Raw genomic sequence first — 26,838 nt, 5'->3', positions numbered from 1 at the left:
GGTTTTCAAATATATCTTAAATGTGTGGCAAATCTTTTTAAACAAAGAGCATTGAAAAGTGTGACAACTTTAACAAAGAACGCACAAACAGACGTTTACATCTTTATTTCTGTCACAGTGTTTCAGGAGCACATCTTTGGTTTGTCTGCAGTTACTGATCAGCTGACAAATCCATAATGAAACAATCATCAGTCGCAGCGTTTAATTTGGCATGAAGCACTTTTTGGCTTAAACAGGAAAATCAGCTGAAACACAGACTGTAGAAAAAAGACGGACAAAGGCACATCACCGACTCTGAAGCTTCAGCGTTACAGTTTCAGCCGCGTCACTTTCTTGAGATCAAATCCTGGAATTTGATTGGCTGATGCAGGCGGCTGTAGCTGCTAGCTATCTGCGAGGCTTCACCTCAGCCAACTGGAGTCCCTGAACTAGACTCCTTTTATCATAACTATGGATCAATACTATGGCTGAGACTATGGCGGTACTAGCAGACCGCCCAACAGACCACTCCCATCAGCACTGGATAGGAGCGACTGTCCTTTTGATTGGATGCCACTTATTAGAAGGCATTTTTGTTTGTGGATACTAGCCAGGCTAGCTGTAGATTTAATTCCCCTAATAAATAACAATCGTTACTGAAAGTTTGCTGATCTTGGATCAGCCTGCTTATTGCCTTATCATTATCATCTTTATTGCTCTTTTCCAGAGTGAGGGCGGAGCCCCTAGGACCCCCACCTCCTCCTCCCTCAGATGTCGGGCAGTGTCTCGTCGTAGTCCATGATGCTCAGTTCGTGTCTCCTCTGTTGGACGGCGAGTGTCAGGTCTACGGGGGCCACGATGGGGTCTGCGGCTCGGCTCAGCGGCTCAGTCTGAGGACTTCCTACAGGGAGTGTGGCCTCCTCCACCTCCTGACCGAGTGGAGGGCTTGCTGGTTGGACATTCACCTCCTCCTCCCCGACCTCCACCTCCTCCTCCTGGTTCTGATCTGTGGGTCTGAACAGCTGTCGGGCTCGTTGCTCCAGGAAGGAGCCGACAGCCAGCGGGGAGTCGATGGGGGAGAGTGAGAGGGACACGGGGGAGGTGGAAAGGACCTCCACTGCTCCGTTCATGATCCCAACAGCAGAAGAAGACGGGAGGAGGGACTTTTGGCTTCCCTGAGCATCAGGTAAGGCTCCGCTGTCGGATCTGGAGGACAGTATGACACAGAAAGGCAAACATTTATCAACAAAGCACACGTGGAGAATAAAAGCACAGACACTCGTCCTGGTTCTGCCTGTCTCGTTAAATCATTTTGGACGTCTCTGTGGGATCGAGGCGTCCTCGGACGACGGCCCTGTTTACCTGCTGACGTCCCGCAGCTCGCCGTCTGGCTGAGCCCCGCCTCCCGCGATCTGACCGTACAGCTGAAGCATCTCGGTCTGCAGCGCCTGAGTAACTCTCCTCAGAGCGGCACAGCGGCTCTCCGACGCCGACAGCTCCGCCCTGAAAGCGACATACGCAGTCTGAGTCCGACGCTTCCCGTGTGGAGAGTTCCAGAAGGTGAAGCCGGACTGACCTGTTCTGGTTCTTGGTGTCCTCCAGCAGTTTTTTCTGGCTCAGGATCAGCTGGTCTTTCCTGGCCAGCTGGCTCTCCAGCTCAGTGATTCTGTGATTGGCTGCTTCCAGCTTCTGTCTCTGCTGGACGTCGTTGTCCTTCAGCCTCAGGAACTCCTTACCCACACTGCACTGCAGCATGGACGCCTCCTGACACACAGCAGAGTACATTTAGAACAGCGCACGCTCCATTCATCATAGTGACCACATTTGCATTACACAAAAGGGTCAGAAGAGGGCGGTGTGTTGTTGAGAGAGTCAACTCCCCAACTTACGTCTGAGGAAGCGTAAAAGGAGTGCTATAACTCTGTACGTGCTCCGCCCGTTTTATCGAGCATGCATCGGTGGTGACTTGTGTGTAGTTGGTACAGCTAAATATCCCAGAATGCATTTCGTCCAAAACTCAAACGCGGCAATGGCGGACGAGTGGGGCTGAAGACTTTTAAATATTACTCTTTCTGGGTCACAAAATAAACTTTTAAGTTATTTTCAAGCGAGAATGTTTCTGTGTAAACTTCAAATATCTGCTCGATTTATCAAGATATCATATATTTCCAAACGCACTCCGACGTTTTCAGAGACGTCTGTGACCCGCCAGCTCCATAGCAGACAGCGAGGTCGAGGATTATTAGAGCCGGCGAGAACAGCGGACTCCCGGCACATCGTTTTCACCCCCCCCCCCGCGGTCTTTTGGCTACTCAGGTTAAACAAACCCCAGCAGCTGTCTATTGTACTGAGTGTCCACTGCAATAAAAATAAAAACGTTCTAACATCTCACCTGCTTGTTTTTATTAAGGTATGTACACGCATGTACATGTACACTATTTTTATTAATAGAGATTTCACTGCTGAGGTCAAACATGATATATAAGTCACTTAGATCACTTCTAAATGTTAATGTTTGGTTTATTCCAGTGTTTTATTTGTTCCTGAGTAAACCGGTTTGGCTGTGATTAAAGCTTCATAACATATTACTCACAGTTAAATTAAGAGGGGACGGCAGTAAAAACTCCGGACCTGTGACATCATCGAGTACGCTGGTGTTCCAATTGTACAAATCGCGAGTCCGTGCTCGCGTTCTCGGCGAGTCCGGTCTCGCCGAGAACGCGAGCACGGACTCGCGTACTTAGAATTGAGAAAGGGCCGGAGTCTGAGTAACGATTGTGATGTGCTGACCTCGGCAGGTTAGCGTGGAAGACAAAACGTGTCTCACTGAAACGATGAGAAACACAGTCGTAGATGTGATTCTGCTAATCAGATCCTGAAGCTCTGCATGCAGGCGCGTGTCTGCGCTTTATCACCCACTCGACTCGTTCTCCGCTACAGTCGAGTAGCGCCTAAGGTGCGTGGGGTCGTCGTAGCAACATGGCCAAAGGGAAAACGTGTTTTTACGAATCTGAGTTAAAAACAGATCCTGTTGAAGTGAATACTGACGTGACAGAGCTAACGATGAGTCATGTTCAGGTACGACGTAGAAAACAAGAAAATGTGATTTTGATGTTTGAGCTTTAGTCTCACAGAGAGAGACGCAGCAGGATGTGACATCACAGAGAGAGGAGGAGCCATGTGGGCGAATGAGGATGAAGGAGCGTTCGGTGTTTGAACACTGAACTGGATTTATTTATTTGTCTGTTTCTCATTCTTGCCGTGTTTACAACTTCCAAGCATTTGGAGTTTATCTACACCAAGGGTCTCAAACGCGTGGCCCAGGGGCCACTCACGGCTCGTACGTGATGTGAAGAAATATGATGCAGTTTGGCCGATGAAGTGACTTTTTATGTTTGTTGTCGAGCGCAATGTTAAAATAAGTTCTTTAAATGATTTAATATGAAGACAACATGAGCAGGGAGCAGGAACGTGTACACGTGTGTCTGCACGATGATTTAGTTACGAACACAACGACAGCAGCAGTGCTGCCACGTGTGGGACAGACAGAGGAGCGATGTGTTTGTTTGGTCGTTCAATGAAAGGCTTCGGGTAGTTAAATTATACAGGCACAGTCGTCTTCTACAAGTTTGAAATTTAAAAAACAAAAAACATTTTCAGAAATATTTGTGTCTGTTTTCTTGTTTGTTTGTTTTTGTACCACTTGAGCACTAAAGTGGCTCCAATGAAACAACAGCAGTGGCCCTCAGCTCGTTCATGTTCGAGGCCCCTGATCGACACAGAGCCCCTCCTCTCCGTCCACCTCCCTGAAGTCAACATATAAATAACTACATATAATTTAACTTGTGTTACATTGACAGTGTACATTATGGACATTCACTTTCTAACAACCAAGAATAGAATAGAATAGAATAGCCTTTTATTATCATTGTACATGTACAATGAAACTGTGGGTGCTCCACAACAACTGTGCCTGAATAAAATATAAAAAGTAAGGAATAAACAGCAAACAGGAGAAATCTGTCGGCACAGACTGGAGAAGAAAAGAGTTGCAAAGTGTTCAAAGAAGACTGAACAGAGTTTATGTGTGAGTGATGTCATAGCAACACACAGGTTTTTGCTTGTGTGTTGCTATGACATCACTCAAAGGGCTCTTACGGGTTAAACTTTAACAGAGCCTTGAGGCCAATTATTCTGGGCTGAAGCCGGCTGAAGCTGACTGAAACTGGCTGAAGCTGACTGAAGCTGACTGAAGCTGACTGAAGCTGACTGAAGCTGACTGAAACTGGCTGAAGCCGACTGAAGCTGACTGAAGCCGGCTGAAGCCGGCTGAAGGTGGTGTGTGGGTCTTACGGTGCAGCGCTGTGTCTCTCCGCCCTCCAGCTGTTGCTGCAGAGCTTTGTTGGTCTCTCCGAGCAGGACCAGCTGCTGGTTCAGCAGGAACATCTGTTGATGCAGCTGCTCACTGCTGCACAGCTGGAAACACACAGACACACAAACATCTGTAGAACAGGACTGAGTGGGAGCAGCTGCCTCAGGACTTCAGCTGTGGTTACTGTTTTTGAGCCACAGGTTAACGAAGCTTCCAATCAACGACATGTCTGCTGCTTTCACTGTGGGCTCGTCCTCAGAAACAGAAAAACTGGCTTTGTCTTCAGTTTCTCTGCTGCTGGTTTAAACTGAAACGGTCTGAATACACAGACTCGTTACAGACTCGACAGATCTATCAGTGTCTGACAGGAAGTGAAACCCCTCTGACCCACATATCTGCCTCCTCTCGGTGTGTGTTTAGTCGTCATGGACACACTGTGATGCTGCGAGGCCACACACAGAGAGAAGCAGCTGGGCGCCGTGATCCTTCAACGATGCCATCGACTAATCGGGACTCTCCTCACCTTGACTGACAGCTGGGTCAGCTGGTGCTCAGCATTATACGCCCTGTAATTGGCTTTCTGAAGCTCCGCCTCCAGATCCTGCAGTCTGCTCTGGCACTCCTGCAGCTCACCCTGCAACAGCCAATCAGAGCACAGGATGTGAAGCTCTTTGCTGATGGTGTGTGTGTGTGTGTGTGTGTGTGTGTGTGTGTGTGTGTGTGTGTGTGTGTGTGTGTGACCTGCAGTCTCTGGCTCTCTCTCTGCTCGTCTCGTTGCAGCTGCAGCAGATGTGCAATGTGTGTGTGCAGCTGCTCGCTGCGTGTGTGTGTCTCGCGCTGCAGCGCCGAGTATCGGCACTGCTCCTCGTCCAGACTCGCCCTCAGACTCCGGATCTCCTCGTCTTGAACGCCGAGCTGAGACTTCTGCAACCAGCAGCGTGACGGAGGAGAGAAAACATGAGAGGAGGGGCTACGTGGGTGGTGTTCAGCATCATGATGAGGTTGACGTGTGTGTTACCATGGCAGCGCTCTGCTCCTCCAGCGTTGTGGCGTTGATGACCCTCCGCAGCAGCCGGCGGTTTCGGACGGCGTGCTGTTGCCGCTTGAAGCGCTCGTACTGGAGCTGAGCGTGGACGAGCAGCAGCTGATTGGTCAGAGACTGAAGCTCCTCCTCCTGGGTGGAGCCTGACACACACACACACAGTTCTAATGAAATCCTCTGTGCTGATGCAAACCCGGCAGCTTGACGCCGCAGCTCGTCTGAGGGTCATTAAACGAGCTGGGCGTGGTCAGTACGGCGAATACGAGAGAACCGGAGCACGGTGTCCCACAGCTGCCAAGAACCAGCGTGGATCCTGCCGCGAACCGCTTCCTCATCAGCCTCAAGACGTGAAAACCGAACCCGAGAACACCAGCCGGCTAAATCAAACCTGAACGCAGATTCAGGACGGCGCCCGCAAACAGCAGCGAAACATGTGACGACGAGCTGAAACAGCGGTGCGGGTTCAGGAGCTTGTCAGCTCCACACAGTGAGCTTACAGCTTCATTTGCATATGAGGTTAATGAGAGTGATGAGGCGAGTGTTCAGGTACCTTTGCTTTTCATGCTCTGCTGTTTACCTCCAAAGTGACTCCGATCCACCGACTTACTCCCAGCTGATAACCTGTAAACACCACAGAAGAAGAAAGAGGTGACGCAGGTTAGCATGTTTTACACAACATCAGACGGGTCTCTGATGACACGCGTGCAGATGTTTCAAATCTAAGGACACGGTTTCATCGACAGACTAGATGATGGCTGCACCTCGCTCCATCGATCGGCGAGCAGCGGGAATACTCGCTTCGTGTTTAATGTCTCGTTTTGTCGCCTCACCCCGACCGGCCTCTCCTCCCTCAGCCTGGCTGTGCTGCAGCTTTCTTCCTGTTAGAAGGACTTTTGTCTTCCCACTATCTCCAAAGCGCTCGCTCAGTGGGCGTTTATGCGTTACAATATAAAGCTAGGCGACTCACACCTTTGATGTGATAGTGATCGGTGTGTTTTGGGCGTGAGGCGGCGTTCTGCCTGATAATGCCCTCTGATAACTTCCTGCGGCTCACCTCCTGCTGAGGCAATCGTGGGCGTCGTTTCCACGGGCGATCAGCTGGTCCAGGACCTTCAGAGGGGAGGTCACCTCCTCCTCTCTGTTCTCCCTCTGTGGTCCTCCCCCCTTCTTCTCCAGCACCTCCTGCAGGACACAGCACGTTACTGAGCACGCTCACAAAAACCACCTGTGGCTCGGTCCACCTGACCTTACCTGGGTCTTCTTCCCAACAAACAGCATGGCCGCCCGGGGCAGAGCGAGCTCAAACAGCGGGTTATACGGAGAGCTGGGGCTGTAGTCCGAGAGGGCGGAGCCTGGCTCTTCAAATCTGGAGTGAGGAGTGGTGAAGGAGGGAGGCAGGGGGACACCTGAAGCCTGAGTGGGGGTGGAGGTGATGAGGCGGGGCGAAGGCTGCTGGGACTCGTCTTTAACATCTGGAGACAAAGAGAAGATGAAGAAACAGCTGCAGTGACATCACCGAGATCGATCAGCTGATCAGCTCACCTTCTCTGTTGTTGTTAACGAGGTCACTCAGGCCTTGCTCCTCCCCCTCAGTGATTGGCTGACAGGTTAACCCCTCCCCATCTTTGACCATCCTCACCTGCAGGGAGACAAAGCAAGACTCTTCCTTCACAATAAAAGCATCCCAGTTAACTCCCAGTTGTTTAGCTGAAGTCTTTAACTCACCTGGCTGCGGTCGGGCTCCTTAGTGGGAGGAGCCTCAAGAATGGAGGCTGATGAAGGCAATTTCTCACCTGCGTCCACACGCGCACACACACACATCATTATTAATACACACACACACACACACACACACACATCATTATTAATACACACACACACACACACACACACACACATCATTATTAATACACACACACACACACACACACACACATCATTATTAATACACACACACACACACACACACACACACACACACAACATTATTAACACACACACACGCGCACACACACACACAGACACACACACACAACATTATTAACACACACACACACAACATTATTAACACACACACACGCGCACACACACACACAGACACACACACACACAGACACACACACACAACATTATTAATACACACACACACGCACACACACACACACACAGACACACACAGACACACACACACAACATTATTAAGACACACACACACGCGCACACACACACACAGACACACACACCCAACATTATTAACACACACACACACGCGCACACACACACACAGACACACACACACAACATTATTAATACACACACACACGCACACACACACAGACACACACACACAACATTATTAAGACACACACACACGCGCACACACACACACACACAGACACACAACATTATTAATACACACACACGCGCACACACACACACAGACACATTATTATTAAGACACACACGCACGCACGCACGCACACACACACACACACAGACACACACAGACACACACACACAACATTATTAATACACACACACACGCACACACACACACACACAGACACACACAGACACACACACACACACACAGACACACACACACACAGACACACAACATTATTAATACACACACACGCGCACACATTATTATTAAGACACACACGCACGCACGCACGCACACACACACACACACACACACACACACAACATTATTAATACACACACACACACACACACATTATTATTAATACACACACACACACACACGCACGCACACACACACACACACAACATTATTAATACACACACACACACAGACACACACGCACACATTATTATTAATACACACAGACACACACGCACACATTATTATTAATACACACACACGTGCACACACAACATTATTAACACACACGCGCACACACAGACACACACACACACACACAGACACACACACCATTATTAATACACACACACACACCATTATTAATACACACACACACACACACACACACACACACACACACACATCATTAACACACACACACACACACACACACACCATTATTAATACACACACACACCATCATTAACACACACACACACACACCATTATTAATACACACACACACACACACACACACACCATTATTAATACACACACACACACACACACACACACACACACACACACCATTATTAATACACACACACACACACACACACCATCATTAACACACACACACACACACACACCATTATTAATACACACACACACACACACACACACACACACACACCATTATTAATACACACACACACACACACACACACACACACACACCATTATTAATACACACACACACACACACATCATTAACACACACACACACACATCATTAACACACACACACACACATCATTAACACACACACACACACACACACCATCATTAACACACACAACATTATTAATACACACACAGATATGTGAGGTCACCTGACATGGAGGTGCTCCTGCTCAGTGGGTGGGTGGAGCCTAAAGCAGTGCATTCAGAAGGGGGTGTGGACAAACCACAGTGTAAGGCGGGGCTCCATGTGACATCGTCAGGCTGCACACAAACAGGAAGTGTCAGTGCTTGCTCGTCTGGCGCACAGATTAGACAGACAGGTGAGTTACCTGCGTGCAGGTGTTCAGGTTCAGCTGAGGCACACATCTGGATCCCAAAGGACAGACTGAACTTCCTGTCAGCAAACACAAACACTTAATTAAAAACACAAATAAAAAACGTCCGTTTCCTTCTGGTTTCACTTTGACCTCTGTTACAAACTGCACAGGAGGTCACGTGATCTCACACTGCTGTTACTCACCTGAGCTGCTGACAGCGTCTGTGACCGGAGGACTGCAGGTGAGGTCCAGATGAGGGAGGGGAGTCAGGGGGAGAGGTGTGATCAAAGAGCAGGAGGAGGAGTAAATGTCCTCCTCGCACGAAGACTCCAGAGGATCCAGGGACACTCTGGAGCACTCGATCACAATGTCATGGACTTCGTAACACCTCCACCTGAGTGGGACGAGGGAGTGTCAGTCTGAGCTCAGCAGGGAGCAGCTCGCTAACTCCAGCTGCTTCTGCTCGCCAACAGCTTCAAATAAATCGCCCAGTAAAGGTATCCCACAGCTCAGTGCTGGGCCCATTACAGCACCAGCAGTCAGAGGTTTGGACACAGCTTCACATTTAATGGTTTTTCTTTCATGACTGTTTACATTGATGCCTTCAGTGAGAATTTACAAACTGTGAATGAAAACATGTGGAATTATGAAGTGAACCCAAACTGTGCAGTAACTCCAAACATGTTTCATATCCACCCTCTGCTTTGATTCCTGCTTCGCTCACTCTTGGCCTTCTCTCCACGAGCTTCATGAGGTCGTCTCCTGAAATGGTTTCCAACAGTCTTGAAGGATCTGATCTCAACGTTCAGATGCTGAGCGTTTGTCGGTCCTTTGCCTTCACTCTGCGCTCCATCTCATCCCAAACCATCTCCACTGGGTTCAGGTCAGGTGACTGTGGAGGCCAGGCCTCCATCACTCTCCTTCTTGGCCCTCACACAGCCTGGAGGTGTGTTTGGGGTCACTGTCCTGTTGGAGAATAAATGATGGGACGGCATGTCGCTGCAGGATGCTGTGGTGGCCATGCTGGGTCAGTCTGCCTTCAGTTTGGAATAAATCCCCAACAGTGTCACCAGCAACCCCCCCATCACACCTCCTCCTCCATGCTTCACAGTGGGAACATGCACGTAGAGACCATCGTTCACCTTTTCTCCCCAAAGACACGGCAGGTGGAACCAAAGATCTCAGGTTTGGACTCATCAGACCAAAGCACAGATGGTCTGATGTCCATTTGTTGTGTTTCTTGGTCCAAACAAATCTCTTCTTGTTGCTTTTCCTTAGTCGTGGTTTCTCAGCAGCTGTTTGACCATAAAGGTCTGATTCACACAGTCTCCTCTGAACATGTACAGATGTGTCTGCTACTGGAGCTCTGTGTGGCATCTATCTGGGCTCTGATCTGAGCTGCTGCTACATGATCCCAGATGTACATAATCCACAGAGGATGCAATCTGCTCTGCTCTCCACCCAGCCCTAACTCATCTGGACAAGAAAGACTCATATGTGAGAATGCTGTTCATAGACTTTAGCTCAGCATTCAACACCATAATACCACAACAACTCATCTGTAAACTTGATAGACTGGGCCTCAGCACCTCCCTCTGCAACTGGCTGCTGGATTTCCTCAGCCAGAGGCCTCAAGCGGTGCGTGTGGGCAACAGGGTCTCAAACAGCATCACCCTGAACACGGGGGCTCCACAAGGCTGTGTGCTCAGTCCTCTGCTCTTCACCCTGTTGACACATGACTGCACACCAACCTACAGCTCCAACCACCTTGTGAAGTTTGCGGACGACACAACGCTGGTGGGGCTCATCACCAAGGGCGATGAGACCCACTACAGGAAAGAGGTTGAGCTCCTGACCACGTGGTGCAGAGACAACAACCTCCTGCTAAATGTTAGTAAGACCAAGGAGATTATTGTCAACTTCCAGAGAGGCCACACCTGTCACCCCCCATTGACCATCGACAGCGCTGCGGTGGAGAGGGTGAGCAGCACCAAGTTCTTGGGGGTGCACATCAGTGAGGACCTCTCCTGGACCACCAACACAGCATCACTGGCCAAGAAAGCACAACAGCACCTCTACTTCCTGCGCAAACTCAAGCGGGCAAGTGCTCCACCACCCATCCTGACCACATTCTACAGAGGAACTATTGAAAGTATCCTCTCCAGCTGCATCACTGTGTGGGGCGGTAGCTGCACTGACTATAACAGGAAAGCTCTACAACGCATTGTGAGAACAGCTGAGAGGATAGTTGGTGTACCACTCCCCTCCCTGCAAGACATTTACACCACTCGCCTCACCCGCAAAGCCATCACAATTGTCAACGATGCAACCCACCCCGCGCACTGTCTGTTCAGCCTCCTGCCCTCTGGAAAGAGATACAGAAGTCTCCGCTCCCGCACTACCAGGCTCACCAACAGCTTCATCCACCAGGCTGTGAGACTGCTGAACTCTCTTCCCTCCCGGCTCCCAGCCAGCAGAATCACCAGATTGGCAGAAGTATAGGAAGACAGACTGGACTCTACCCCTCCCCCCCCCCCCCCCCCCCCACCCCCCATCCCCCATCCACCCACACTCTCCAACAAGGAAACACTCTCTGAACCAAGAACTGGAAAACATTCCTGACTGGAAACAACTACCTCTGCATTGCAATTGCACACACCTGCTGCTATATATTTTTAGCACTATTTATATTATTATATTACTATTACTGCTGCTATAGTCTTATGCTGCATTAAAACAAAAACCCCTACCAACCACAACCTGGGACTACCTCAAGTAGACTAGTATACTATTTTCCAGGGAACACTGTTGGAACACTTTATTTTATTTATTTTTAGGTCTGTCTATCCTGTTACCTATTTAATATTACCTTATTGTTAGGGCTGTTTTTGTTGTGCATCTGCACTTTATTGTTGTCAATGTCTACGCATGGGACAGTGTGAAACGTAATTTCAATTCCTTTGTATGGCAAGTACATTTGAAGAAATTGACAAATAAAGTTTTCTATTCTATTCTATTCTATGTCTTCAGTTTGTATCTACAATGTGGAAAGTAGCACCAATAAAGAAAGCCCACTAAATGAGAAGGTGTGTCCAAAGTTCTGACTGGTAGTGCAGATCTGGTATGACGATGACACGTCTTTCATGTTACTAAAATCTAACCCAACCCGACCTCTGGTGACCCGGACTCTCCCGTTTAATTTGCAGCAGTTTGAAACTCAATGTTCAAACGCTCTCAGTCACGCTGCAGTTCATACTTTACTCTGATTGGACAGCAGAGGTCATGTTTTATTCATGCTGTGCTTCAGGTCACGTCTCAGAGGACACACTGTCAGTTTGGATACTGATGTTCGTGGTAGTGACAAGTGCCACTCTCAAACGACATGCTCTCATTACCTCGCTTTTGTTTATTATTTATAGACCTTTTCATTGGTCGCAGTCGTCTTTGCTTTCCTGTTTCTACAGGAACAAGTTTTTCCACTCTGAGTAGTAATCGCTATGTTGTATTTTGTTAGTTAACGGTGGTCGCTTTTACTGCCACCTTCTGGCAGTAAATGTATATTACATCCTGCAGACAGCAGTGGAAGAGAAAACATATTTCAAACAGAAAACAGTCAAAGTATTCTTTTCATTTTAAATGTTTGGAGTTAGACGTCAGAGTCGCGATACCCAACTGAATGCAAGGATAAGAAAACCGTGCAGTTCATGGGTAACTAGGCTACACTGCCTTTCTTATCAGTGTGAGAGGGTGGAGTTATCACGGCAGGTACGCTAGTCGTCGTGTCGAACCTGCTGACAGATCAGAGCGCATCACTTCCTGTCATTAGCTGGAATCGAGTGGCGGGCTTCGTCGTCAGATAAAGGAAAGTTTGATGTTGAGCTCCGGTAAACACGCCTCTGCGACGTGAACTCAGCTGGATAGGATACTTTAAGAAAACTCAATCAGATGTTATTTTCTTTCTTTATTGTTGATTTGCATTCGATTGAGCTCAGCGCTGGTTTCACTCTGTCAAAGGACCTGCTGACCTGGTTCTGCACGCTCAGGTGTGGTTTCTGTCTCCAAGCTGGACTCACCTGGACGGGTCCAGTTCGTAGTCCTGAGTGCCTGTAACGAGCTCTGGGTGAACCCGGACGTGTTCCAACATCGGCTGACGGGACAGGACAGAGTGTGAGGTGAAACTGAAGGAACACCTGCGGTCATCACATCAGTACCGCCCCCTGCAGGTGTGCACTCACCTTCACCACCTCCTGGAAGGTGTCCAGGTTCTCCTTCATGCTGTAGTGCAGCCGCAGGTAGGAGATGAAGCTACAGGGGAACATCCCATACAGGCGGTGGAACAGAGAGTACGTACCTGCATGGAGGTGCACCAGGTGGGCCACAGGCTCATGACCTGCACGAGCCAATCAGAAAACATCTTATCAACCACTCAGAGAAGCAGACTGACCAATCAGAAAGCATAAGGAGCTGCTTCCTGCAGCGCCCCCTGCTGTGTGAGTGAGTTACCTGGGTTTTTGCAGCTGCGGGATGCAAGGCGCCCAAACACATCAAAGAAGTCATTGATGTGCTGCTTCCCGGCCTGAGGAATCATGGGTAACAGAGTGACCAGGACCAGGACTCCCGTGATAAGGACGACCACATCGCTGTCCGTCTGAAAAACAGGAAGTGGAATTCTGAGTTTACAGCAGCAGGAATCCGACCTGTGAGGAGGTCACATGATCGACATCATGACAGAATCTGAATGTGCAGGAGGACAGGTGTGTCTCAGGTGTGTGTGTGTATTACCTTGAGGCAGCGCAGCAGTGAGAGCAGCAGCGGCGAGCGGCTGATGTGATGAACCCATGGCGGCTGTTTCCTGATCAGGTGACCCAGCAGGGTGAGGGCGCCCAGCCTGGTCCCGGATCGACTCACAGACTCGTTGAGCTTCTCCAGCAGCACCTAGTGGGCGGGGCCAACAGGTGTTAGAGTCACAGAGAGAGTGTAAAGAACAGGAGGTCTGCGAGCAGGCGAGGCTCACTTTGTGATGCGGCTCCCTGATGGAGGAGAGGAGGAGCAGGGCCTGAGAAGATGACGAGTCCAGGTAGTACTCCACCACGGAGGAGAGGACAGCTCCCCCTTTGTCTGAGAGGAGAAACATGCATGCTGGGAGCTCTGCACTGATTGGCCGTCACAAGTGATGTCAGACTGAGTTGATAAGGTTGCTTTGTTGGACGTCAGCAAAACTGCAGCTTCGTGATTGGTTCACGTGGTGGGCGCGTCACAGAGATGCAGACCTGCGTGCTGCACAGTTGAACTCACCTGTACTCAGCTGCTGGTTGACTGCGGCTCTCACTCGCTCCGCCTCCTGCAGCTCTGAACTGTCCAGTGAGAGCAGGAGCTCGCTGATGCTCGCCTGCTCCCTGGACATCGCGGACACCTGCAATACGGCCAGACAGTGAACGCATCATAACACAGGCCAGACAGCTGAACGTCACGTGAGGTCACGTTGACGTCATCGTGTTCAGTTCTCTGTGACAGAGGAACAAAATCAATAATCGATGATTATCTGCTACTTCTTTTTCTGTCCCCACACAGTCATCAGTGTGTGCTGGCCTAACACTGCGCAAACTTTGACCTCACGCCTGTTGTGTAACAGCTGCTGTCACGTCACTGCTAGCCATCCGTTAGCAGCTGATGCTAATCTAACATGCTAACAAGCAGTGTAGCGGCCACGTACCGGCGTCCCGGGACCCGACCCCGCGGAGGAGCCTCCGGCCGGGATACGGAGCGCAGACAGCCGCTCAAACCGACCAAAGAGCCGCAGAGACGGTTACCTTCAGACCTGCTGATCCCAGCACGGAGCAGCCATCTTCAGCTACAGCAGGACCCGCCCACCGCGGTGACACGAGCCTCAGCAGCCAATCACACACAGGAGGCATTCAGAGCCACCCGTCAGGATGGGAAAAAGGATTTGTTGTTATTATTAGGGCCCGAGCACTAAAAGTGCAAAGGCCCTATTGTATCTGCTCTGTTTCTTCTTCTTCTTCTTCTTCTTATTAGGGCCCGAGCACTGACAGTGCGAAGGCCCTATTGTATCTGCTCTGTTTATTATTATTATTATTATTATTATTATTATTATTATTAGGGCCCGAGCACTGACAGTGCGAAGGCCCTATTGTATCTGCTCCGTTTCTTCTTCTTATTATTATTATTATTAGGGCCCGAGCACTGACAGTGCGAAGGCCCTATTGTATCTGCTCTGTTTATTATTATTATTATTATTATTATTATTAGGGCCCGAGCACTGACAGTGCGAAGGCCCTATTGTATCTGCTCTGTTTATTATTATTATTATTATTATTATTATTATTATTATTATTATTATTATTATTATTATTATTATTATTATTTCGGCAAATGAATCGGCCTTTTGAGGGCCTAAACATTCTCAAAAACTCATGAAATTTTGCACACGCGTCAGGTCTGGTGAAAATTTACGTATTTTAATGTCCTCAGACATGGCCAGGGAAAATTGGCTCAGTAGCGCCACCTAGAAAAATCTAAAACGCGAGCCCCCGGTATGGGTATGACCTACATGTTTGAAAGTCGGTACACATATATAACATTCAGAGTCGAACAAAAAAGTCTATTATGGCCATGTCCTAAACCCAACAGGAAGTCCGCCATTTTGGATTGAAGGTGACATTTTGGCTCTGATTTTACCGTTTCCATGCCTTGTACTTTAACGAACTCCTCCTTGGGATTTGGTCCTATAAACTTCAAATTTGGACAGTGCCAACTACACACCTGGGCCATGTTAAATTGCGGAGCTTTTGAGTTTTCACAATACGGTGACGCCGTGGCGCCGCGGCGAATTTCAATGACTCGCCATGAAAATCTTATTGCCTCTCATTCTGTCATACATTGTCCGAGCTGGACCAAAGAGTACACATATGATAAGGCTCCACCCCTGAACACATTTCAACTGCCATATTTGACATCAGGGACAGCGCCACCTAGTGGGAACAGGAAATGTCATGTTTTACACTTTGGGGTACAGTATTGTGATGGGTGACATCTGCAGCCTCAAATTTCTCCAGGAAAGCCTTAAGGAGTTGGTCTTGGGTTACAGTGAAAACTGTGACTTTTCGCGAAAGGGTGTGACCCCAGCAGCATGGCGAACTTTGATGTCTCGCCATGGAGAAACAAATTAGTATAACTCAATGAAATCCAGTCTGATCAGAACCAGACTTTACAGGTATGATGTCAGACCCGCGCTGAACAGATTGATGTGCCCATTGTCGGGAATACGCAGAGCGCTACCTAGTGGCAACAGGAAATGTCATGGCTTTCACTTTGTTGTACTGATTTTCACAGGTTCATCGTGGCCACCTCAAAAGCGGTGAATATCACCATCAGTGCCTCATGATGCTTCAGTGCGAAAATTGTGACTTTAAACTGAACGGCGCACCCTGGTGGGAAGGCGGTTGACCATGAAAAATGAAGTGGCTTTTGAGGGGCTTGGAAAGTTTATATAGGCTTTAAATTTGGCCCACACCTCCAATGTGATGAACGCTTTGTTGTTATGTAACCATTTTCCGTGAATAGCGCAAAATGGCTCCACAGCGCCCCCTACAAAATTTCAAAACCACAGCCCCTGCTCTGTGTTTTATCTATGAGTCTGAAACCTGGTAAGCTTATAGGAGATACCAAGATGTACAAAAAAGTCTCTTGGAGCAATATCCCAAATCCAACAGGAAGTCAGCCATTTTAAAATTAATGTGTAATTTTGGCGACATTTTCCCCTCTTTTCAGGCACCGTACTTTGACGAACTCCTCCAAGGGATTTCATCAGATTGATGCGATCTCCTGTATGTGGCATCTAAAGACCTTTGTGATGTTAAATTGCGAAGCTTTTTACGTTCAGGGAAACGGCGTGGTCATGGCGGCACGTGGAGTTTCAATCACTCGCCAAAAAGCAGTAATCTGCTGTCACTCAAAAACACAATGTTCAATCTCTCCCAAAGGTCATAGGCGTGATGAGACTCAAGCTCGGAAATGTTTGTTATGCCATTTGTCAGTAATGGTTAGAGCGCCACCTAGTGGGACGACTATAATCATGATTGAACGAGATGAAATGTTAGCTGGTGGTTAAAGGCATGAATTCCATCAATGTGACATCAGATCGGACGTGCTGGTTTTAGGTGTTGGGCGTGGCTCGACCCGCCGGGGGTGCGAGGGCCCTTATAACGCTGCTTGCAGCTTTAATTATTATTATTATTATTATTTCGGCAAATGAATCGGCCTTTTGAGGGCCTAAACATGCTCAAAAACTCATGAAATTTTGCACACGCGTCAGGTCTGGTGAAAATTTACGTATTTTAATGTTCTCAGACATGGCCAGGGAAAATTGGCTCAGTAGCGCCACCTAGAAAAATCTAAAACACGAGCCCCCGGTATGGGTATGACCTACATGTTTGAAAGTCGGTACACATATATAACGTTCAGAGTCGAACAAAAAAGTCTATTATGGCCATGTCCTAAACCCAACAGGAAGTCCGCCATTTTGGATTGAAGGTGACATTTTGGCTCTGATTTTACCGTTTCCATGCCTTGTACTTTAACGAACTCCTCCTTGGGATTTGGTCCTATAAACTTCAAATTTGGACAGTGCCAACTACACACCTGGGCCATGTTAAATTGCGGAGCTTTTGAGTTTTCACAATACGGTGACGCCGTGGCGCCGCGGCGAATTTCAATGACTCGCCATGAAAATCTTATTGCCTCTCATTCTGTCATACATTGTCTGAGCTGGACCAAAGAGTACACATATGATAAGGCTCCACCCCTGAACACATTTCAACTGCCATATTTGACATCAGGGACAGCGCCACCTAGTGGGAACAGGAAATGTCATGTTTTACACTTTGGGGTACAGTATTGTGATGGGTGACATCTGCAGCCTCAAATTTCTCCAGGAAAGCCTTAAGGAGTTGGTCTTGGGTTACAGTGAAAACTGTGACTTTTCGCGAAAGGGTGTGACCCCAGCAGCATGGCGAACTTTGATGTCTCGCCATGGAGAAACAAATTAGTATAACTCAATGAAATCCAAGCTGATCAGAACCAGACTTTACAGGTATGATGTCAGACCCGCCCTGAACAGATTGATGTGCCCATTGTCAGGAGTAAGCAGAGCGCCACCTAGTGGCAACAGGAAATGTCATGTCTTTCACTTTGTTGTACTGATTTTCACAGGTTCATTGTGGACACCTCAAAAGCGGTGAATATTAACATGGGTCCCTCGTGATGCTTCAGTGCGAAAATTGTGACTTTAAACTGAACGGCGCACCCTGGTGGCAGCGCAGTTCACCATGAAAGATGAAGTGGTGTTTGAGGGGCTTGGAAAGTTTATAGAGGCTTTAAATTTGGCCCACACCTCCAATGTGATGAACGCTTTGTTGTTATGTAACCATTTTCCTTGAATAGCGCAAAATGGCTCCACAGCGCCCCCTACAAAATTTCAAAACCACAGCCCTTGCTCTGTGTTTTATCTATGAGTCTGAAACCTGGTAAGCTTATAGGAGATATCAAGATGTACAAAAAAGTCTCTTGGAGCAATATCCCAAATCCAACAGGAAGTCAGCCATTTTAAAATGAATGTGTAATTTTGGCGACATTTTCCCCTCTTTTCAGGCACCGTACTTTGACGAACTCCTCCAAGGGATTTCATCAGATTGATGCGATCTCCAGTGTGTGGCATCTAAAGACCTTTGTGATGTTAAATTGCGAAGCTTTTTACATTCAGGGAAACGGGGTGGTCATGGCGGCACGTGGTTTCAGTCACTCGCCAAAAAGCAGTAATCTGCTGTCACTCAAAAACACAATGTTCAATCTCTCCCAAAGGTCATAGGCGTGATGAGACTCGAGCTCGGAAATGTTTGTTATGCCATTTGTCAATAATGGTTAGAGCGCCACCTAGTGGGACGACTAACTAATCATAATTGAACGAGGTGAAATGTTAGCTGGTGGTTAAATGCATGAATTCCATCAATGTGACATCAGATCGGACGTGCTGGTTTCAGGTGTTGGGCGTGGCTCGACACGCCGGGGGTGCGAGGGCCCTCATAACGCTGCTTGCAGCTTTAATTATTATTATTATTATTATTATTTCGGCAAATGAATCGGCCTTTTGAGGGCCTAAACATGCTCAAAAACTCATGAAATTTTGCACACGCGTCAGGTCTGGTGAAAATTTACGTATTTTAATTTTCTCAGACATGGCCAGGGAAAATTGGCTCAGTAGCGCCACCTAGAAAAATGAAAAACGCGAGCCCCCGGTATGGGTATGACCTACATGTTTGAAAGTCGGTACACATATATAACTTTCAGAGTCGAACAAAAAAGTCTATTATGGCCATGTCCTAAACCCAACAGGAAGTCCGCCATTTTGGATTGAAGGTGAGATTTTGGCTCTGATTTTACCGTTTCCATGCCTTGTACTTTAACAAACTCCTCCTTGGGATTTGGTCCTATAAACTTCAAATTTGGACAGTGCCAACTACACACCTGGGCCATGTTAAATTGCGGAGCTTTTGAGTTTTCACAATACGGTGACGCCGTGGCGCCGCGGCGAATTTCAATGACTCGCCATGAAAATCTTATTGCCTCTCATTCTGTCATACATTGTCCGAGCTGGACCAAAGAGTACACATATGATAAGGCTCCACCCCTGAACACATTTCAACTGCCATATTTGACATCAGGGACAGCGCCACCTAGTGGGAACAGGAAATGTCATGTTTTACACTTTGGGGTACAGTATTGTGATGGGTGACATCTGCAGCCTCAAATTTCTCCAGGAAAGCCTTAAGGAGTTGGTCTTGGGTTACAGTGAAAACTGTGACTTTTCGCGAAAGGGTGTGACCCCAGCAGCATGGCGAACTTTGATGTCTCGCCATGGAGAAACAAATTAGTATAACTCAATGAAATCCAAGCTGATCAGAACCAGACTTTACAGGTATGATGTCAGACCCGCCCTGAACAGATTGATGTGCCCATTGTCGGGAATACGCAGAGCGCCACCTAGTGGCAACAGGAAATGTCATGGCTTTCACTTTGTTGTACTGATTTTCACAGGTTCATCGTGGCCACCTCAAAAGCGGTGAATATCACCATCAGTGCCTCATGATGCTTCAGTGCGAAAATTGTGACTTTAAACTGAACGGCGCACCCTGGTGGGAAGGCGGTTGACCATGAAAAATGAAGTGGCTTTTGAGGGGCTTGGAAAGTTTATATAGGCTTTAAATTTGGCCCACACCTCCAATGTGATGAACGCTTTGATGTTATATAACCATTTTCCTTGAATAGCGCAAAATGGCTCCACAGCGCCCCCTACAAAATTTCAAAACCACAGCCCCTGCTCTGTGTTTTATCTATGAGTCTGAAACCTGGTAAGCTTATAGGAGATATCAAGATGTACAAAAAAGTCTCTTGGAGCAATATCCCAAATCCAACAGGAAGTCAGCCATTTTAAAATTAATTTGTAATTTTGGCGACATTTTCCCCTCTTTTCAGGCACCGTACTTTGACGAACTCCTCCAAGGGATTTCATCAGATTGATGCGATCTCCTGTATGTGGCATCTAAAGACCTTTGTGATGTTAAATTGCGAAGCTTTTTACGTTCAGGGAAACGGGGTGGTCATGGCGGCACGTGGAGTTTCAATCACTCGCCAAAAAGCAGTAATCTGCTGTCACTCAAAAACACAATGTTCAATCTCTCCCAAAGGTCGTAGGCGTGATGAGACTCAAGCTCGGAAATGTTTGTTATGCCATTTGTCAGTAATGGTTAGAGCGCCACCTAGTGGGGCGACTATAATCATGATTGAATGAGATGAAATGTTAGCTGGTGGTTAAAGGCATGAATTCCATCAATGTGACATCAGATCGGACGTGCTGGTTTTAGGTGTTGGGCGTGGCTCGACGCGCCGGGGGTGCGAGGGCCCTTATAACGCTGCTTGCAGCTTTAATTAGGGCCCGAGCACTGACAGTGCGAAGGCCCTATTGTATCTGCTCTGTTTATTATTATTAGGGCCCGAGCACCGACAGTGCGAAGGCCCTATTGTATCTGCTCTGTTTATTATTATTAGGGCCCGAGCACCGAGAGTGCGAAGGCCCTATTGTATCTGCTCCGTTTCTTATTATTAGGGCCCGAGCACCGAGAGTGCGAAGGCCCTATTGTATCTGCTCCGTTTCTTCTTCTTCTTCTTATTAGGGCCCGAGCACTGACAGTGCGAAGGCCCTATTGTATCTGCTCTGTTTATTATTATTATTATTATTATTATTATTTCGGCAAATGAATCGGCCTTTTGAGGGCCTAAACATGCTCAAAAACTCATGAAATTTTGCACACGCGTCAGGTCTGGTGAAAATTTACGTATTTTAATGTTCTCAGACATGGCCAGGGAAAATTGGCTCAGTAGCGCCACCTAGAAAAATGAAAAACGCAAGCCCCCGGTGTGGGTATGACCTACATGTTTGAAAGTCGGTACACATATATAACGTTCAGAGTCGAACAAAAAAGTCTATTATGGCCATGTCCTAAACCCAACAGGAAGTCCGCCATTTTGGATTGAAGGTGACATTTTGGCTCTGATTTTACCGTTTCCATGCCTTGTACTTTAACGAACTCCTCCTTGGGATTTGGTCCTATAAACTTCAAATTTGGACAGTGCCAACTACACACCTGGGCCATGTTAAATTGCGGAGCTTTTGAGTTTTCACAATACGGTGACGCCGTGGCGCCGCGGCGAATTTCAATGACTCGCCATGAAAATCTTATTGCCTCTCATTCTGTCATACATTGTCCGAGCTGGACCAAAGAGTACACATATGATAAGGCTCCACCCCTGAACATATTTCACCTGCCATATTTGACATCAGGGACAGCGCCACCTAGTGGGAACAGGAAATGTCATGTTTTACACTTTGGGGTACAGTATTGTGATGGGTGACATCTGCAGCCTCAAATTTCTCCAGGAAAGCCTTAAGGAGTTGGTCTTGGGTTACAGTGAAAACTGTGACTTTTCGCGAAAGGGTGTGACCCCAGCAGCATGGCGAACTTTGATGTCTCGCCATGAAGAAACAAATTAGTATAACTCCATGAAATCCAGTCTGATTAGTACCAGACTTTACAGGCGTGATGTCAGACCCGCCCTGAACAGATTGATGTGCCCATTGTCAGTAATATGCAGAGCGCCACCTATTGGCAACAGGAAATGTCATGTCTTACATTTTGTTGTACTGATTTACACAGGTTCATCGTGGCCACCTCAAAAGCGGTGAATATCACCATCAGTGCCTCATGATGCTTCAGTGCGAAAATTGTGACTTTAAACTGAACGGCGCACCCTGGTGGGAAGGCGGTTGACCATGAAAAATGAAGTGGCTTTTGAGGGGCTTGGAAAGTTTATATAGGCTTTAAATTTGGCCCACACCTCCAATGTGATGAAGGCTTTGTTGTTATGTGATCACCTTCCTTGAATAGCGCAAAATGGCTCAGCAGCGCCCCCTACAATATTTCAAATCATCAGCCCCTGCTCTGTGTTTTATGTATGAGTCTGAAATCTGGGAAGGTTATAGGAGATATCAAGATGTACAAAAAAGTCTCTTGGAGCAATATCCCAAATCCAACAGGAAGTCAGCCATTTTAAAATTAATGTGTAATTTTGGCGACATTTTCCCCTCTTTTCAGGCACCGTTCTTTGACGAACTCCTCCAAGGGATTTCATCAGATTGACGCGATTTCCTGTGTGTGGAATCTAAAGACCTTTGTGATGTTAAATTGCGAAGCTTTTCACGTTCAGGGAAAAGGGGGTGGTCATGGCGGCACGTGGAGTTTCAATCACTCACCAAAAAGCAGTAATCTGCTGTCACTCCAAAACACAATGTCCAATCTCTCCCAAAGGTCGCAGGCATGATGAGACTCGAGCTCGGATATGTTTGTTATGCCATTTGTACATAATGGTTAGAGCGCCACCTAGTGGGACGACTATAATCCTGGTTGAATAAGATGAAATGTTAGCTGGTGGTTAAAAGCATGAAATCCATCAATGTGACATCACATCGGATGTTCTGGTTTTAGGTGTTGGGCGTGGCTCGACCCGCCGGGGGTGCGAGGGCCCTCATAACGCTGCTTGCAGCTTTAATTATTATTATTATTATTATTATTATTATTATTATTTCGGCAAATGAATCGGCCTTTTGAGGGCCTAAACATTCTCAAAAACTCATGAAATTTTGCACACGCGTCAGGTCTGGTGAAAATTTACGTATTTTAATGTTCTCAGACATGGCCAGGGAAAATTGGCTCAGTAGCGCCACCTAGAAAAATGAAAAACGCGAGCCCCCGGTATGGGTATGACCTACATGTTTGAAAGTCGGTACACATATATAACGTTCAGAGTCGAACAAAAAAGTCTATTATGGCCATGTCCTAAACCCAACATGAAGTCCGCCATTTTGGATTGAAGGTGACATTTGGGCTCTGATTTTACCGTTTCCATGCCTTGTACTTTAACGAACTCCTCCTTGGGATTTGGTCCTATAAACTTCAAATTTGGACAGTGCCAACTACACACCTGGGCCATGTTAAATTGCGGAGCTTTTGAGTTTTCACAATACGGTGACGCCGTGGCGCCGCGGCGAATTTCAATGACTCGCCATGAAAATCTTATTGCCTCTCATTCTGTCATACATTGTCCGAGCTGGACCAAAGAGTACACATATGATAAGGCTCCACCCCTGAACACATTTCAACTGCCATATTTGACATCAGGGAGAGCGCCACCTAGTGGGAACAGGAAATGTCATGTTTTACACTTTGGGGTACAGTATTGTGATGGGTGACATCTGCAGCCTCAAATTTCTCCAGGAAAGCCTTAAGGAGTTGGTCTTGGGTTACAGTGAAAACTGTGACTTTTCGCGAAAGGGTGTGACCCCAGCAGCATGGCGAACTTTGATGTCTCGCCATGGAGAAACAAATTAGTATAACTCAATGAAATCCAGTCTGATCAGAACCAGACTTTACAGGTATGATGTCAGACCCGCCCTGAACAGATTGATGTGCCCATTGTCGGGAATACGCAGAGCGCTACCTAGTGGCAACAGGAAATGTCATGGCTTTCACTTTGTTGTACTGATTTTCACAGGTTCATCGTGGCCACCTCAAAAGCGGTGAATATCACCATCAGTGCCTCATGATGCTTCAGTGCGAAAATTGTGACTTTAAACTGAACGGCGCACCCTGGTGGGAAGGCGGTTGACCATGAAAAATGAAGTGGCTTTTGAGGGGCTTGGAAAGTTTATATAGGCTTTAAATTTGGCACACACCTCCAATGTGATGAACGCTTTGTTGTTATGTAACCATTTTCCGTGAATAGCGCAAAATGGCTCCACAGCGCCCCCTACAAAATTTCAAAACCACAGCCCCTGCTCTGTGTTTTATCTATGAGTCTGAAACCTGGTAAGCTTATAGGAGATACCAAGATGTACAAAAAAGTCTCTTGGAGCAATATCCCAAATCCAACAGGAAGTCAGCCATTTTAAAATGAATGTGTAATTTTGGCGACATTTTCCCCTCTTTTCAGGCACCGTACTTTGACGAACTCCTCCAAGGGATTTCATCAGATTGATGCGATCTCCTGTATGTGGCATCTAAAGACCTTTGTGATGTTAAATTGCGAAGCTTTTTACGTTCAGGGAAACGGCGTGGTCATGGCGGCACGTGGAGTTTCAATCACTCGCCAAAAAGCAGTAATCTGCTGTCACTCAAAAACACAATGTTCAATCTCTCCCAAAGGTCATAGGCGTGATGAGACTCGAGCTCGGAAATGTTTGTTATGCCATTTGTCAGTAATGGTTAGAGCGCCACCTAGTGGGGCGACTATAATCATGATTGAACGAGATGAAATGTTAGCTGGTGGTTAAATGCATGAATTCCATCAATGTGACATCAGATCGGACGTGCTGGTTTCAGGTGTTGGGCGTGGCTCGACGCGCCGGGGGTGCGAGGGCCCTCATAACGCTGCTTGCAGCTTTAATTATTATTATTATTATTATTATTATTATTATTTCGGCAAATGAATCGGCCTTTTTGAGGGCCTAAACATGCTCAAAAACTCATGAAATTTTGCACACGCGTCAGGTCTGGTGAAAAATTACGTATTTTAATGTCCTCAGACATGGCCAGGGAAAATTGGCTCAGTAGCGCCACCTAGAAAAATGAAAAACGCGAGCCCCCGGTATGGGTATGACCTACATGTTTGAAAGTCGGTACACATATATAACGTTCAGAGTCGAACAAAAAAGTCTATTATGGCCATGTCCTAAACCCAACAGGAAGTCCGCCATTTTGGATTGAAGGTGAGATTTGGGCTCTGATTTTACCGTTTCCATGCCTTGTACTTTAACGAACTCCTCCTTGGGATTTGGTCCTATAAACTTCAAATTTGGACAGTGCCAACTACACACCTGGGCCATGTTAAATTGCGGAGCTTTTGAGTTTTCACAATACGGTGACGCCGTGGCGCCGCGGCGAATTTCAATGACTCGCCATGAAAATCTTATTGCCTCTCATTCTGTCATACATTGTCCGAGCTGGACCAAAGAGTACACATATGATAAGGCTCCACCCCTGAACATATTTCAACTGCCATATTTGACATCAGGGAGAGCGCCACCTAGTGGGAACAGGAAATGTCATGTTTTACACTTTGGGGTACAGTATTGTGATGGGTGACATCTGCAGCCTCAAATTTCTCCAGGAAAGCCTTAAGGAGTTGGTCTTGGGTTACAGTGAAAACTGTGACTTTTCGCGAAAGGGTGTGACCCCAGCAGCATGGCGAACTTTGATGTCTCGCCATGAAGAAACAAATTAGTATAACTCCATGAAATCCAGTCTGATCAGTACCAGACTTTACAGGTATGATGTCAGACCCGCCCTGAACAGATTGATGTGCCCATTGTCAGTAATATGCAGAGCGCCACCTATTGGCAACAGGAAATGTCATGTCTTACACTTTGTTGTACTGATTTTCACAGGTTCAGCGTAGACACCTCAAAAGCGGTGAATATCACCATCAGTCCTTCATGATGCTTTAGTGCGAAAATTGTGAGTTTAAACTAAACGGCGCACCCTGATGGCAACGCGGTTCACCATGAACAATGAAGTTGCTTTTCAGGGGCTTGGAAAGTTTAAAAAGTCTTGAAATTTGGCCCACACCTCCAATGTGATGAGGGCTTTTTTGTTATGTGATCATTTTCATTGAATATCCCAAAATGTCTCCACAGCGCCCCCTACAAAATTTCAAAACCACAGCCCCTGCTCTGTGTTTTATGTATGAGTCTGAAACCTGGTAAGCTTATAGGCGATATCAAGATGTACAAAAAAGTCTCTTGGAGCAATATCCCAAATCCAACAGGAAGTCAACCATTTTAAAATTAATGTGCAATTTTGGCGACATTTTCCCTTCTTTTCAGGCACCGTACTTTGACGAACTCCTCCAAGTGATTTCATCAGATTGACCCGATCTCCAGTGCGTGGAATCTAAAGACCTTTGTGATGTTAAATTGCGAAGCTTTTTACGTTCAGGGAAACGGGGTGGTCATGGCGGCACGTAGAGTTTCATTCACTCGCCAAAAAGCAGTAATCTGCTGTCACTCAAAAACACAATGTTCAATCTCTCCCAAAGGTCATAGGCGTGATGAGATTCGAGCTCGGAAATGTTTGTTATACCATTTGTC

The 26,838-nt window shown here is 47.1% G+C and overlaps 1 protein-coding gene across 2 annotated transcripts; it reads right to left on the bottom strand.

Moving 5' to 3' along the window:
- Window positions 1–90: 90 nt before the first annotated feature.
- Window positions 91–14,948, bottom strand: tsc1a (TSC complex subunit 1a). Of its 2 annotated transcripts, none has more exons than XM_084945568.1 (22): window positions 14,776–14,948; window positions 14,358–14,475; window positions 14,077–14,180; window positions 13,845–13,997; window positions 13,566–13,710; window positions 13,298–13,452; window positions 13,136–13,209; window positions 9,266–9,456; window positions 9,075–9,139; window positions 8,895–9,006; window positions 7,119–7,186; window positions 6,936–7,032; window positions 6,645–6,865; window positions 6,448–6,575; window positions 5,944–6,014; window positions 5,370–5,536; window positions 5,093–5,275; window positions 4,875–4,985; window positions 4,333–4,455; window positions 1,556–1,743; window positions 1,342–1,482; window positions 91–1,185 (listed from the first exon to the last, which is right to left on the bottom strand). In XM_084945568.1, exons 2-22 carry the CDS (start codon window positions 14,464–14,466, stop codon window positions 747–749), a joined length of 3,045 nt encoding a protein of 1,014 aa, XP_084801694.1. In that variant the 5' UTR covers window positions 14,467–14,475; window positions 14,776–14,948; the 3' UTR covers window positions 91–746. The 2 variants fall into 2 exon arrangements, with proteins under 2 accessions (XP_084801694.1, XP_084801695.1); XM_084945569.1 differs by having other exon boundaries at window positions 5,971–6,014.
- Window positions 14,949–26,838: the final 11,890 nt, after the last annotated feature.

This window comes from Perissodus microlepis, chromosome 12, assembly GCF_051167445.1.
Source record: "Perissodus microlepis isolate ML-2025 ecotype Zambia chromosome 12, ASM5116744v1, whole genome shotgun sequence".
Taxonomy (NCBI): Eukaryota; Metazoa; Chordata; class Actinopteri; order Cichliformes; family Cichlidae; genus Perissodus; species Perissodus microlepis.
This window is presented reverse-complemented; position numbering and strand designations above follow the sequence as displayed.

What these genes read in the sequence shown, in the direction of transcription:
- tsc1a (XM_084945568.1), bottom strand. Translation starts at nt 14,466, where the DNA reads ATGTCCAGGGAGCAGGCGAGCATCAGCGAGCTCCTGCTCTCACTGGAC. An exon ending in CCTTCCAGGAGGTGGTGAAG is followed by an intron (nt 13,210 to 13,297) that starts GTGAGTGCACAC and finishes CTGTCCCGTCAG; the next exon opens with CCGATGTTGGAACACGTCCG. An exon ending in GACACCAAGAACCAGAACAG is followed by an intron (nt 1,483 to 1,555) that starts GTCAGTCCGGCT and finishes TGTCGCTTTCAG; the next exon opens with GGCGGAGCTGTCGGCGTCGG.